This window comes from Colius striatus, chromosome 14 (genome assembly GCF_028858725.1).
Source record: "Colius striatus isolate bColStr4 chromosome 14, bColStr4.1.hap1, whole genome shotgun sequence".
Taxonomy (NCBI): Eukaryota; Metazoa; Chordata; class Aves; order Coliiformes; family Coliidae; genus Colius; species Colius striatus.
Window position 1 is genome coordinate 13,001,709 of NC_084772.1, and position 15,052 is coordinate 13,016,760.

General features: G+C 38.7%; 1 protein-coding gene across 3 annotated transcripts in view; it reads right to left on the reverse strand.

The window, feature by feature from the left end:
* Positions 1 to 15,052, reverse strand: part of GARRE1 (granule associated Rac and RHOG effector 1) — a 60,265-nt gene that overhangs the window by 15,986 nt on the left and 29,227 nt on the right. For 2 of the 3 annotated variants that reach the window (XM_062007671.1, XM_062007672.1), the window contains 6 exons: positions 13,564 to 14,900; positions 5,434 to 5,640; positions 2,895 to 3,035; positions 2,540 to 2,635; positions 2,259 to 2,420; positions 1,184 to 1,342 (listed from right to left, as the gene is read on the reverse strand). In XM_062007671.1, the coding sequence (XP_061863655.1) occupies positions 1,184 to 1,342; positions 2,259 to 2,420; positions 2,540 to 2,635; positions 2,895 to 3,035; positions 5,434 to 5,640; positions 13,564 to 14,058 (1,260 nt within the window). In that variant the 5' untranslated portion in view covers positions 14,059 to 14,900. The remainder of the gene's footprint in view (positions 1 to 1,183; positions 1,343 to 2,258; positions 2,421 to 2,539; positions 2,636 to 2,894; positions 3,036 to 5,433; positions 5,641 to 13,563; positions 14,901 to 15,052) is intronic. The other variant, XM_062007673.1, reaches the window with a different exon arrangement.

A 15,052-nucleotide genomic window follows, 5' to 3' on the forward strand; every position in this document is an offset into this window, starting at 1 on the left:
AGCAGCTCACTGCTGGTACAAGACTGGTAGTCTGCCTCTTGGACTTCAGGCCTTCTTTACACGTAGTCAGTGGAATTCCACTATGATTTGTACATACTTTTTCAACAGTTATTTAATAGTAAGGCAGTATCTAATATCTAGTATCAAAGGATGCTAAAGTAGAAATACCTGACGAATCATTTACAATTCATTATTCACTGTTGATACACTATGAATGTCCAAAAATGCATACCGTTTAATGAACTAGGAAGTCACTGAATCAGCTGTGTGGCTCCTTTTAAAAATGTGATACTTACAGAGTATGTAGCAATATGGATTCTTTCATCAGAAATTCAAGTCCTGATGGCCTGCTACCACTTTAAACAATGAATTGTTTATACGAATCAACAAGGAGCATTTACCTCATTGTAGTTTAACAATGATTCAAAGAATACGTGACAGAAGCTATCACAGGCTCCTGTACCTTTTTGTTTGCATTTCCTTCCTATCCTATTGCATTCTTGCCCACATTCTATTTGTCCAGTCAAATGAAAACTCACAGTAGTTCAAAAAACCTGTGTCATGAGAGAACATTTTATTAAAGGAAGAGATGGCATTAATTAAATTATGGGAGCACAAATGCACTTTTTTTCATCAGACTATGTTCCAAGCAGCTATATTTAGAAACTGTTTACATACTGTAAAATCTATGGCATTTGTTTCTGACAAACACAAATGTTTACATTGGAGATGTCAGGGAGCACGACTTAATGCAAAGGACTTCCTGGTTTATGCTGGGCAGGAAACCCAGCTTCCACTCTGAGCAGAGAGGAAATGAAAAAATGACAGTTTTTAAAGCTAATCTGAGAGAAATGAGGGGAGGAAAGGAGTGTTTCTTAGGAAAATCATCTCTAGATGTAAAAATCTTTCTATTTCACTGTGAATTAGTAGTTTCATTTCTTGGGTCCTCTCTAGTAATGGAGACACACAGTACATGCTCTGTTCCCGTCAACTACAGATACCATCTATGAACTTGCATTCTGTGAGGATACATTCTGCTCATTAATCAAGTTGGCTGCAATGGGAAACACAAAGTGAGACACTAGAAGCAAATTTCCAAACTCTTATTAAACACATCTAGTTTTAATTCAGGATGTTGAAGTAGTGCTTTTTTTTTTTGCTAAGCTTATTGATAGTCACTTACCAGTCCAGCCTGGCCAAATAACAATTGCACAGCAGTTTTGCAGGCTCCTCGCCAAGTGGAAGGGCAAACCTGATTTAGTACTTCAGTAACAGGAGAGTCATCCCGTGGTGTAAGTCCATTATGGCATCCAGCTTCCTTAATCAACTGCAGCATTGTGTGCTGAAAAACACAACAACTTTGTCATACTAAACACCTGATTCAGACATACTAACACTGATGCTTCCACCTGTATTTATCATTGTTCTACACTTTTTTCAAACAAATGTAATATCTGTTACCTCTGAACAGTCTCATATAACTGGAAGAGCTCAACTGCAGAACAGAAATACAGAAGATCACCTCTGCTCTTTGGAACACAACACTCTTCCAAAACTCATAAGCACTATTTTTGCTTATATTCTTGCAAAATAGTCTAATCAAAACTACAAAAAGCACTCCAGAGACAACAGAAAACCATCACTTTGAGCTGTGGATTGTTTAACTCTGTCAGGAGCAAGGAACTGGGCTTATCTAAAAAAACCGTGAAAATGTTGATTAAAATTGTCCAGTTACTCCTGAATAGACATCTTTTCCATCCTTTTATATTGCAAATACAATTAACTTCTCCACACTTTCAAATTATTTTGTATCCCGTTTCTCAGAAGACATTAAAAGAAGCTTTATTACAGAATATTTTTTCAAGTACCTCCCTTAGCACTACACTTGAGACTAGATACATTTTGGCACCTAAAAGATAAAAGCTCTGAAGTGCAACACCTGGTCAGGGCATTAGTAAGGTCCCTCTTGCTTCTGCAACTCTTGATACCTAACCCATCTAGTTCAAAAAGTTAATGGAGGAGTCATTACCTCCTAAACTTTTATGCTTTTCTCGGATGGGACTCAATTTGCCAGGTGCTTAAAACATTATCAGAAACAGGCGTGGACCTGCAGTGTTATCAACATACTGTTTCCACAGGAAGTCAGGCTAAAAATACACACTTTTAAATAAAGGTTTGGCACTGCACTTCTACTGCAGTTGTTCTCTGAATTTTAAGGAGTTCCACTCCACTCCTGTGGTTAGACTGAGGGTTATTACCGTTTTCAGCTTCAGGTTTTCTGCTGCAGATTCATTAAAGGATATTCCTTTCAGAAAATGAGATCCAATCTGGACAGGTACAGTGGGCAGTTCACACTGAATTGGCTGAGGTGGAGTCTGTCTCCTTCCTGTTTGCTGGGCTTCAGCCTCACTGCAACAGCCCTAAAATATAAAACAGATTGAGTAGAGGAAGCAAAGGCAAAATCCTCATAAGCCTTTCTTAAATAGTTATTTTCCAGGTGAGGAAGGATGAAAGAGAGAGCAGATTTAGCATATCCTACCTGAAGACTTGCTTCAATAGCTTTTGGGTTCAAGTGGAAGCCAGCCTTCATTGCGTATTCACAATGGCCTAAACTCTCCAAAGCCACTTTGTAAGCCTGACACGAAAAATGTTGAGACAGAACAGGAATATCAGCAAGTAAGCAAGCATGCAGTCATAATGGCTGGATACATATATAAAAGGATTTACTCTATTCACATTATATACACATTTAGCATATAAGATTCCCATATAGTAACTCTCACATGGCTGCCTGTGGTACACGTTTCTGCAGTAACATACTCTGTCTCCATTTCAGTCCTTGGCCCCCTGACTGTACTACACGTACATGAAAGCGGCAAACGTGAAGAACCAACCTGCAAAGCACTGTCAATTTTCATGTTTAGCTCTTTGAGCTGATGTTCAGGGATTGACACACTCTGTGAGCAGAAAAGTTGCTGAACTTCAATTCCTGCCAAACATCCATCACAGCCCCTTTCTCGCAGTCGAGATGTGGCCTGTAATGTAAAATCAAAATCCGGGATAAAGAGGTCCCACATTAAACCAGGTCAAGCTTGATTAAATTTTTAAAAGCACAAAAAGTCCTCCACAGAGTTTTAAAACACTATATAGGAGATGCAAAGCAGTACTTGGTGCAAAGGATGTGCAGGAGATCATTTGTTAGAACTTACTAAACCTCTACTACTACTTAGCAGGTAGAAATCTCACATAATTTGTATTGCACATAGGTGTTGGCTAGCAACTTAACATTGTTTGCTGTTACTATTTCAGCTCCCTCTCAGGACTAAGGATCCTGTTACACAGGCCACATGATGACTGTGGTTACCAGAGGAGGGACTTGTAACTTCAACATAAAGGGTATTACTTGCCACAGAAACAGCAGATACTTTTAATCAAGTGTACAAACACTGCTGTGTACACAGAAGACGCAGTTTATAAAATTAAGAATGATTACTGAGGTGCAACTTGAGAAGAGCTACACATGACTAATATCAACTTCACACGGCAAGAAAACAGCTTTATGAAACATGAAAAGACAAATATCTAGTTTAACTGTAAAATATTACACTACTGAGCATGGGAAAGCAAATAGAAACCTACTCACAACCGCATTTAAGGTCTGAGACATGACTTATTTTCCATCTAGGAAGGATTCTGGCCCTAAAGCAGGATATCCAAGCGTGAGGGGAGGTTCTACTACAGCAAAAGGACACACTGCTCACCTTACCAACATGTACCAAATTACAGCATTTTCCACGTGAAAAATCTTAAAAAGGAAAAAGTGTCACGCTACTGACAAATTATCATCTTACACTTTATTCTGAAACAGTAGAGTCCAAGAGGTTGACTTTACGTGGAAATTAACGATTGCCTTTCACTCCACAAAGTACAAATTTGGAACTATTTCAGTATTTCAAACCTCCCTTCTATCCAAATGACTTTGTGTATCAGTCTGGCTACAACTATACGAGAGAGACGTTTATTTACACAGCATAGATTTTTCTTATGCTATCCTAGAAGCCCACACAAACACTCCAGATCAGTTACTGCAGTCAATCGCAAAAATCGAGACATTTCTTCCATTGTTCTTCTGGAATTGGAGAGAATCTGTCTTTTCCCCTTCTCCTCTCCATGTATGTTTAACAAAGGATTTGATTAGCATAATATTGTACAATATTCTACTTTGAAATACAGGTTTTGTTAAAAGAAAAAGTTGAATTGTGTTGTTAAGGAGATAAAAAAGAAAGTTAAGGTCCCAGATTCTGCATAACCCAAGTTTAATTTTAACCACACTTCAAACAGACTTGATAGAAATTGCAGGATTTTTCTAGAAACTTTAACACAGTTTTAAGGAACTAAGTATATTAAACATAAAATTAACTGGTTTTATGCAAAAGAAGTAAAGCTATGCCAGGATCAGACCTGTTAATGATTACCTGTAATACACCTAAAGCACTCCCAAATCCTTATTTTATCCAGTAAAATACACTTACACTGCAGTATTACAAATAATTCTTCCACATTCATAGTTCTAAAGGAAACTTGCTCACTTTCACAAACCTTCCACGTTAGTTGATAGATGGAAACCGTGACAAGATTTCCAGTCAAGGTGATTAATAAGTCTGCGTGGGCTGCCAAATTAGACTTCAAAAGAACATGCTCTAAGTTACTTGAATTGAAGGAAATGGTGCACCAAGTGTCTGAATCCATTTTGATCTATCAGTCTGCAGACCTCAATTGTACCAGCAGAAAAGCCCATGAAACTAATTTGCTTTGTAAAGTACTTTTTGCAGTAGGAAAAGCAAGGATTCCACAGGTGGCAAATGTTTGTGAGAACATTGTGAGTCTGGAAAGCAGTACATTTCAGTAATATGATTAACATTTCAACAACTGATGGATCAAGCAACATCAAATTTAACAGCATGAAGACACAAATGCTAGAAGTTACCATAAAGATTAAGTATAAAATAGAATTTACGCTCAAAATTTGAAACAGACTATCTAAACTTTTTTCATCAAGACTTTGCTTGGTTTTTGCAAAGACTTGTTGTGTAGAGGGGTTTTTTTAATGCCCCTCTGTCTGCCAAACCACATTTGGACAATGTTAACTCAGTAATAACAAAAAACTGTTTCCACTGTTTGTGCACTCCTTATGTACAATCATATCAGAAGGAAAACCTGACACAGGGCAAAGATGGTGTAACAACCATATAGGTAAAAGCACTTCTAGCATTTGAAACTAACTGCGTTGCGGTGTCCCCTTCAAATGTGGCATGCATTTAAAAGCAGATATTTCTCCCTTTCTTTATTAGGGCACCCAGCCTGAATTTAAGTTTCACTAAATACAACTGCCATTTCACTAACTATACTGTCACTCCAGCAAGACCTCTGTACCTCTGCTGCGCCTCTCCATGATCTTATTGCATCTTCCAGCTCATTTGTGGGGCTCAAATTTGAGGCTCCAGCCCCGCTAATGTTCTTCCTCTCCTGAGCTACAGCTTCAGCAAAGCAAGAGTGTGCCACTGGCTGGACCTTCTGCAAAGCCTGTGACAGGAACTGAAAGTGGACCTGCATCACCGTCAAGAAACATCGCCCAAGTACCTGTGGGAAAAGAAACAAATCCGTTTCAAACACATAGATTTCACAGAACTTTTCCTTCTTACTTTTTGATCAGTGTTTGGGGTAAGGAACTAAGTTAAACTCAGATCTTACTTTATTAAAATAACACTTCAGATTCTAAGTGACACATGATATTTAACTATTTACTTAAAACAAGGTGAAGAGTGAGCACTAGTTTCTATGAATAAAGGGAGAGGCCAAACTGACCTCGTGCTATTTTCACTTCTGCACTAAAGTTATGGTTATTTCAAGAATGAAAAGCTTGTTAAGTTACTTAGCAATATCAAGCACATGAATCAGTACAAAAGTGGGAGTAGCATATTATCATAATGACAGAGTCAATAGCAAAACCCATTGGCACACAGACCTAGCTGGATTTCTGCTACAAAACAAAGCAAAAAAGTTGGAATTTTTTTTTACGAAGTGTAATAAAACTCAGAGAACATTAACCCAGCCATTTATCTTCCAAGCAGAGCAATAGCCAGTAATAAGCATGAAAAAACCTTTTGTCACATACTACGTTGGCAGCAAAGTGCCATTTTTAGAATGTAATAGTGACTGCAGAATGCAGGCACAAAGTTGCAGCCCTGTCACTTGCATTGTCTGACAGGAACTGCTAGCGCTGGCACAAATCTCTTCAGAGCGTTTCACTGAAATGGGTCATGTAACACCCAGAGCCTGAGGAAAGGCAGGGAAGCAGAGGGCTGCTGGTCCCTCTCTGTAATCACTGGCTGAAGGCAGCACCAGTATCATACTGGGGAACGGGGCTCAGGCTGGCAGAGGCCAGCCAGAGCTGGGCTCCCGTCCTGCACCTCTGCCCCCTGTACATTTCCATTCCACATTATCCCCCTCTCTCATACCAATGCTAATGAGAATCACGACCAAAAAGACACATGCCTCAATTACTGTAAGCAAAACAAAACTGGTCACACAAACTGAGTATTTAGCTGGAGCCACCACCTGTGGAAGAACAGTCAGGAGTGCAACCAACCTGGAGAGCAACGAGCATGGACAGGAGTGCTCCATCTACCTTCAGGGTCACACTCCTAAGAGGATGAAAGCTTATAACAAAGCCTAACTGGAGCACAGCAGAGAAGGAAATATTTTCCAAATCACTGTAGAAAGTATTTAAAAGGTATTCAAAGTGGTTTTATTTCTTTTATGGAGTTTATCACACAAATTGGTTTAAAATGTATATTTGATTTATTAAAACAGACTCAATTTTAATTCCATTTTAGGAATAATTCATAAAATACACAGATAACGTACAAAGCCATCATGCCTTGGAGCAAATAAATCATCTGGCTTCTTTTCAGCTACATTCTTCTGGAATAAAAATATTCAGACACAATGATCTTACTGGCAAGACTCTGTAGTCACAGGAACAGTTATATGCATTAACTATCTACTTCTGAAGAACCAGCGGTGGCAATGCTTTTTTCCACTGCATCCAGACTCTTTTTGACATTCCATTCTGGTTCAATCACTTCCCTTCTTTGTATGAGGCATAAAATCAAACATTTTTGGTACTTTGACTGACCTCTGAAATTGGAGTTTGCCTTATTAAAAAGCAGTCAGCAAATGATAAAATGAATAAAACTCCACGTTCTCTGAAGAGAAGATTAGAAAGATTTATCACAAAACTGAGAGAAAAGGCAACTGGATCAGAATATTTCTGTGTACAAAGAATGAAGTTCTCAGTGGAAGAAGAAACAAGGACTCATTAGGAATTCCAAGCCGATTAAGTTTCAAAGAATATTTAAGGTACAGAGGTTGAAGTTTCCCCTGCCTGGGAATCACACTCAAAGTAAACAAAATTATTTAGTTTTTAAGTGGCAGCACACAATATTCCTAGTATTATTTACAATGTTACACAGTGAAGATAAATAGTAACATCTGCTTTACTGAACTTCTGTTTTGGTTTAAAAATAATCTATTTCAGTCTTCTTCAAAAATGAAGGATGGTTTTAACTGCTTAAATAAAATCCAAGTGGTGGAGGATTTTCGCACTGTTAAATACTCACTGCAGGTCCCAAATTCATTTTGCTTGAAAGATCACTTCTTGAGGATTTTCTTCCAAAGAACTGAAACTCTGAATTAATTGTGGGAAAGCAGCACGACCACCACTACTTCAACCAACAGAGCCCAGGTTGGCCAGCAGTTACAGAAAAGTGTAAAGCAATATACTACACCTCTGTTCTAAAATCCTCAGAGCAATATTAGCATATGGATGCATTTTTTCAGTTAGAGACACCAACTATTTCAAGTTTATTTTTCCCTACTTTACCATGCAGAAGTGTTTCACTCTCCTGCTTTGGATCATAAGAACAAACTAAAGCCTTGATACTATGTAGTAATCAGAGATGAACTGGAATCATCACAGATGGCAACTAATATGTTTTTCTTGTTAGTGGTGGTTTTTCCTTAAACCATTTCTCATAATCATTAAACACTGCATATATGATGAGGTCTTCAGCTTGCAAACATTCTGTCTGAAGCAATACAGTTCTTATCACCTTGGTTTTCCTAACTCATTACCAGGGAGGACAGCTACCTATCTCAGCAGCTGAATAACCTCACCTGAAGTCAAACTTCCTGTTTAAGCAGCTCGAAGTAATAGGGCTTTGGGATAGGTCTCACTTCAGACTCCCTTGTCTCTGAATCAGGTGATGAGTTTAATCAAACTGGTTACATACTAACAGGAGCATCAGGTGGAGATGCAATGCTAGGTTACTCTGTTCCTTATCCTGCTACCAGGGCACACAATCAACTTCTGAATATTTTCATAGAATCATTATGGTTGGAAAAGACCTTTAAGATGAAGTCCAAGTGCACACATAATATTGGCAAATGTCATTGCTAAACAGTGATGCCGTGCAAATTCCCTGGCAAGCAAGTCTTTCACAGTAGATTCTTTAAAATAGAACACTGCAAGTTAGCAAGTAACTAGTGTCAGTCTTCCAAACTTGATACAAACACTGACCTACAGTTCCAAGTACTATTTTATGCCAGAATTTCTCTCTTGTTTTGGTTGAGCTTGGATTTGGTTTTGTGTTTGGGAGGGAGATAATTCCCTAAACAAACAAAACATCACAACACTTATTCAGTGGGTTCCTACTACTACCATTTCCCTTAAGAGACTTCTTAATGGCTTTGGTAAGGGTAAGCCCTATGCACAACCTCTCTACCCACTGAAGAGACCAGATGAAAATAGCAATATAATGAGTTTAACAACTCAAAGTGGTGTAGCAGATTCTGAGATAACACATTTTCCCATAGACTACTGAAAGGGGGTAGAATATTTTTCTTTTTTACTATGTAGCAATGCCCTGCAGTTCTTAAGAGTGATCTCATGACTAAAACATCTCCAAGGGAAGACATGATCCTGCTATTGAAATACAGTTACCTACAAGATAAACTAGACTCCAGAAGTTGCACCTTGTAACAGATAACCTAAAAGACCAGTAGTGATAATCTGACATTGACAGCTACTAAAATGCACACTATAACTTAGCAAAACAAAAAGCATTTAAAATTAAAAAGCAGCAATTAGAACGTAATACAAACCACTAAATATTTCTAAAGACAATGAAGAGCAGACCATGAGATGACAGACAAAGAAAAAGGTCCAATGGCATCCCAGCAAGACATAGCATTTCGTACTGATTTGAACTTGCTTTTTGCTAACACTACCTCAGCTCAGAGAAGTCTAAAGCCAAGCCCTGCAAGTCACAGGAAAGATAATAACTGGGCTTTACAATGTTTGATAAGGAAAGCCCACATTCTATACTTACTCAGACATTTTAGTCCCACAAGCTCCTTGTTCAAAAATCTTGTTATTTCAAACATAAAAGCAAAAAATTATCTCAATTTAACACAAAACAGAGCATCCAAGTAAACATTCTCTGTCTATCCATGCTTCCTTGTTGTTGAAAAAGGCAAGGTGGACATCTCTGTTATTACTACCACTTTTAAGTCAACACACAAGCCCAGTGTAGCTAAACCACTCCTCCTTTGTATTTTGCAGCACTGAAGGCTGCTACAAAGATTCACAAAAGATGAGGAAAGAAACAAACTTTTCCAGCTTTGGGTTGGTTTTTTTCCCCACAGGACTTACTGTAACACTTTTGTTAACAGAAGTACAGTTTTACTGCATTTTTTCTGCTTACAAAACTTTAACAACAGATCTGGAAAACAACATAAACCACACTCTTTTTTTCCTCTGACTTCCTAGCTCTTCCTCACCCATACAAGTACAAAACACCTGAGATCTCAATTTTTTTTGAAAGAGGAAAAGGAAAGGCAGAAAATAAAAATCAGCATTTGCATTTCTGAAATTAAGAAACATTGGGAAACTCCATCTGTTACCAACACTTTGATCAAGAGGAGTCACCTTCTCAAACATCCTGGCAGACAGCTCTGAACTTGCAAGTTCTGTTCTGCTAAAAACCAAAAAAAAAAAAAATTAAACTCCTCACATACTGCTTCTACAGTCCAGGTTATGCAACTTTTTCTAGTCCAAATACATGCATGTTCATCAGAACTTGACGTTTTCCTGATATTGCCTTGCCTGGGGGCTAGAGCCCACTAAACTGGATAAAAAAAAATGTGTGGCACCTCAGAACAACTATATCATTTTCAGATTTCTAAAGCTAAACCTGCTCTTCTTATATTTCTCATTCTTTCTAAAAACATATAGCCTTTGTTGAGGAATGCTTAAAAAAAGTATATTTCCTTAGCTGGGGTCATGCATAGAAAAACCCTATCACATTTCTCATTAATTTGGGGTTCTATCCTCCCTCCCTACCGTGAACTACAACTCACCTCCCACTGCTTCTGTAACACCAGGCTCCAGCCCTCAAATAAGACGCTCTTGAGTACCTCTTCATAGGATACTGCTGAGCTGCCACTCAACAACCATCTTTCAATTCTTCCCCACACAGAGTTCTAAGTTCTTTCAATCATCTACTAGAGAAGCTGCAAAAACAACTTCAGATATTACTGTATTTGTCAACTTGACTGCCTCTCACACCCTCTCCCTTTGTTTCCCCTGGTCAACAAACTGAAGAATTCAAGCAGGCCCTTGATATTTTTCTTCTTCATTGTGAGTCTTTCATCCTGCTGGTAGTTTCATGAAATCTTAACTTTTCTATGGATCATGGAAAAAAACAAACCACATCTTTAATTAAAATTTCAGCATTAATAGCTCAGTCTTCAAATTGCAGGAGAGCAGAGCAGGATAGGCTCTCAAAAGGTCACCCCACTGTCCCAAGCAAGGAGCAATTTCACCTGGGTCAGTTTTGCCAGATGCAGGTTTAACCTGTTCTGTAAGTTGATGAAAGAAGCTCCCTAGTCTTTGTAGTAATCCACATCAGTACTTCACTAACACTACAAAGTATTTCCACAGCATCTAATATGAATCTGTCCTTCTGAAATTTATGTTCATTGCTTGTTGCTCCACCTTACAGGGATACGAAGAACAGAATACTGCCATGTCTTCTAGTAGCTTCTTACACACCCGAATAATTCTAGTTTTCCTTCTAAGTGTTCCATAGAGTCATTTTTTTCAGTTTGTCCACTGAAGTCTCGTTTCCTGTTTGTCTGATTACTCTTGCTACTCTCCTCTGGTGTCTCTCCAGCTGCTCACTGTTTCTCTAAGTGCAACAGCAGTGGTGCACAGCTATACTGTTGTGTTAAATTCATAATAATCAAAGTGAAGAGAGTTGAATGTTTATTTCATGGTTCTTGCAGGTTATCATCGTGTTAAATACATTATAGGTGCTTCTTTGTACAACAGTTATTTATAATTTGCAACCACACAACACTGACTCCTATTCAACAAAGGATTATCACAAACCCAAGAAGTGTTCTTCAGACCTGCTGCCTGGCAGGCTCCACTCAGGAGGCTGAAGGTTTCTATTTAAACACTGTAACATTCAATTTTACACTCTGAATTCCATTCAAACTGTGAAACTCATTTGTTCAATTCAAGATTATTTTTAACTCAGCAGGTCTTCCAGCATGCTTACATCATGTACTTTCAAGTCACCCACAGACTTAAAATACATTCTTCAAGCTGACCTCTGTAAGGTCCATTTTGACAGAGCAACTGATAACTGCTTCCTGCGCAGAATCACCTAACTGCTTGCCCATGTACTTCAGTCACCTAAACCACCTTCCTTGGTTCACTTATAAAACAACCACGAGACATTGTCAAACCCTTAAATTTTGGTGGTTCTTAAGCAAAAGCAAAATACAAGACTTGTCTCATTATGCCAAAGCTTCCATAAATCCTGCATACTGACTTTTCCTAAAGCTGTAAGATGCAGTTTTAATTAAGAAAAGGTATAAGAAAAGTATAACAGCAAGTGGTTAATTTCCATAAGGTATGCCTAAAAAAAGAAACCCAGGCAATCCTGCTGTTGTGCCTGCATCCTGTTTACATTGCTCCTACCATTGAGCTGCCTGGTGAAGGGAACACTGCAGGTGCACAGGCAGCTCAGGAACAAGGGTTAGGTCAGCACAGGTAAAGCAGTGACCAAAGCAAGTTTCTCTACCTTTGCTTTAAACTGGAAGGACTTGCAGCCAAATTATGCAAATTATGCTTTGCTTTTGCTCACTCATTGCTGAAGAAGCAACTCTGCACACCGTGTGTGGGGCAGGGTATAAATTAGCACAAAGAATTGCTTGACTAAGTTATAAAAGCAGTATACAGATAGCTGCCAACATTTTGCAGGACAGAGTTTAAAAGTCCACAAAACATCCCTGCAAGACAGGTTTTGCTTCACATGGTTTTGCTTTTTTTTAATTAGCAAGTCTTTCAGCACAGGTATTTTCAAGGCCTTTAATTACATAAACACACACTGACTTTTAAATTTTAATTATTCTTTTTCCTATAGCCTTAGCTAAACATGGTGATGTTATTAGATTGTTTTCAAAAATACCAGTCCACAGAAGACATTTAACACAAAATGAAGCCAGTATTACTTCATTCTACACTGAGTATACAAAACTGTCAGCCATATTTCTCCCTACAATTTTGTACTACAAATAGCACTCTACTTGACTACTCCATCAATAAGCTGTGCAGTTACAGAAAGCGGATAATGCTTGATAAGCGTGTGTAGATAACATTCATCTTTACAAGGTCACTTGAAACCTGAATCAAAAATAAGAGAACTCAAAAATAAGTTTCCAACTCAGGACAGAATTCTGTAGGAATAACTTTGCAAAGGCTGCTGTAAGGTAACAAGACATGTCAAAACACAAGCAACTACTAAAGCCGCGAGGGACTCATATGGGACAACTACGTAACAGGTAGTATAAAGTGATGTTTGCTACAGAAGAAATACCCAGAAATATCCAGCCAGGCATGAGTAGAGTTGGGGATTCTCTTAACTTCAAAACCTCTGAATTCTGACTGTGGGGCACTGACTGCCAGGATATGGAAATTATAGCAAAGTCATTCCAAATTTTTACAGCACAAACATCTCATGCTAGCATGGTAGTCTCCTTTTAAGCACAACATCTCAGACAAAAACATTTTGAAGTATGATAAAGCAGTTTTACACAAACACTGATGACAGTACACTACTCCCAAGTGTACAGGTTTCTCCTCAGAATGGATGAGGCTAAGGAAAGTATAGGTTAATTTAGAACACGACGGCTTATTATTGTTAGAAATAGTAGCTAACAGAAAATAGAACACTGTTTAAAACTTTTACCCAGCTGGTTTGAAGAAGCAGGGCATTGAGTTTCCCAAGTTTCTCTCTTTACCAGGACTACCCACAAACACAAAGCAAGGCACTGAGAACTTTTGGTGTAGAAGTGATTTTGAAGACAAGTCCAATTAAGAAGGAATGATACAAATTCACATGCAAAACAGAATTCCCCAAGGTAACTTACCTCAATGTCTTGTAGGCTGAACTCCTTTTGATCTTTAAAGTTTGCAGCTCCTGCACTCAGTTCCATCAGCATTTTTGCTATTTCTGGTTTTATTGCTGCTGTGAGTCTACTCGCTGCTTCCATGACATGTTCCTGCACGTCTTTCAGTTGCATAGCTGCCTTAGAATAGTGTGAGTTCCTAAATACACTGCTGAAAAGGTCTGTAAGGAAAGTGCTCGTACGGCAAAACACATTGAGTGCATCCAGATACTTGGAGATTCCCTGCTGGATGTCTGCAATGGGAGTAGTGTGGGACACGGGGTGGTTGCAGCTGCCCGCAGCAGCTGAGGAGACCAAAGGGGCTGCAGGGGCTGTAGACGCCAGCGGTGCGCTCAAGGTCCTGCCTAGCTCAGGCATCTGATATTGCTGGTGTTGCTGCACTTTTTGCTTGGACCCGCCAAGCAAAAAGCGCCGCTTATAGTCCATTTTGCTTTCTTGTGCACTGCAGCAATACATAAGTGAGTGCTTGTCCAAAGGTCTCTTGAATTAACAATCACTTGTCAAATTCCTTCCTCAAATATATAGTTATGTACAGTAACAGTGGTGGACTGTGTACATAGGTTTCACAAAAGGCATTTCAAAAAGGCAAGCGTCTGTATGATCTGTATCAGCAGTGAGAAAGGCAGCAGATTTGCTGACTTCGTATTTTCAGTGTTCAGTGCAGCCCTGCTGCAGTTAGAAACTGTACTCAAAAAGCAAGCTGAAATATCTGAATAATGCTCTCTCTCTCCTTCAGTATTCCACTCTGCACATAGAAAAGCAATGCTGGGGCAGAGACTGATCACCTACGTTTTCTTCATGAGCATATTGTCATCACTTGCTGTTAAGTCTACAAAAGTTATTTTTGTCAATGCAAATAATAGTTTTAGAAGCAATACCTTAATACAACTTTCCCGTTAGTAATATCAGGAAAAGTGGAGCAAACCACTGATCAACAGCGATTATAAAAGCAGTGCAGAAGCTCCTTCCTTGAAAAAGCAAATCCTTATGTCAGCAGATCAAATATCTTCAAATGTCTTGACAGATCCAGTCTGCCAAATAAGTTTATTTGTAGTGTCTCTTCTTAATACTGGAGGGGAAAAAAAATTCTAGACTCTGTTTACAGAAGACCTTGCAAGTATAAGCTATTAAAAATTAGAGTGCTGATATTGCAAGTCTTCTTCCCCTTTCCCTGTTTGTTGAGGTAGTTGTTTCCGTTGCAACATTAAGAAGTGGTGTGTCCAGAACGCATTTGCCCTCAGTTGTAGACTCGGAACAAAAAATGCACAAATATATTTGTAAGGCCTCTAGGTCATTTCCTGTGAAGGGAAAAAAAAAAAAAAAGTTTAAAATGTTAGCGAACAATGAGAAGGTTTAAGATTTTAACTCCTGCAGTATCCTGGCATGCTTCTCTAACATTGCAACAATACACAAGACCAAAAGGAAGGAAGAGTTGCACTGACAGTCTAAA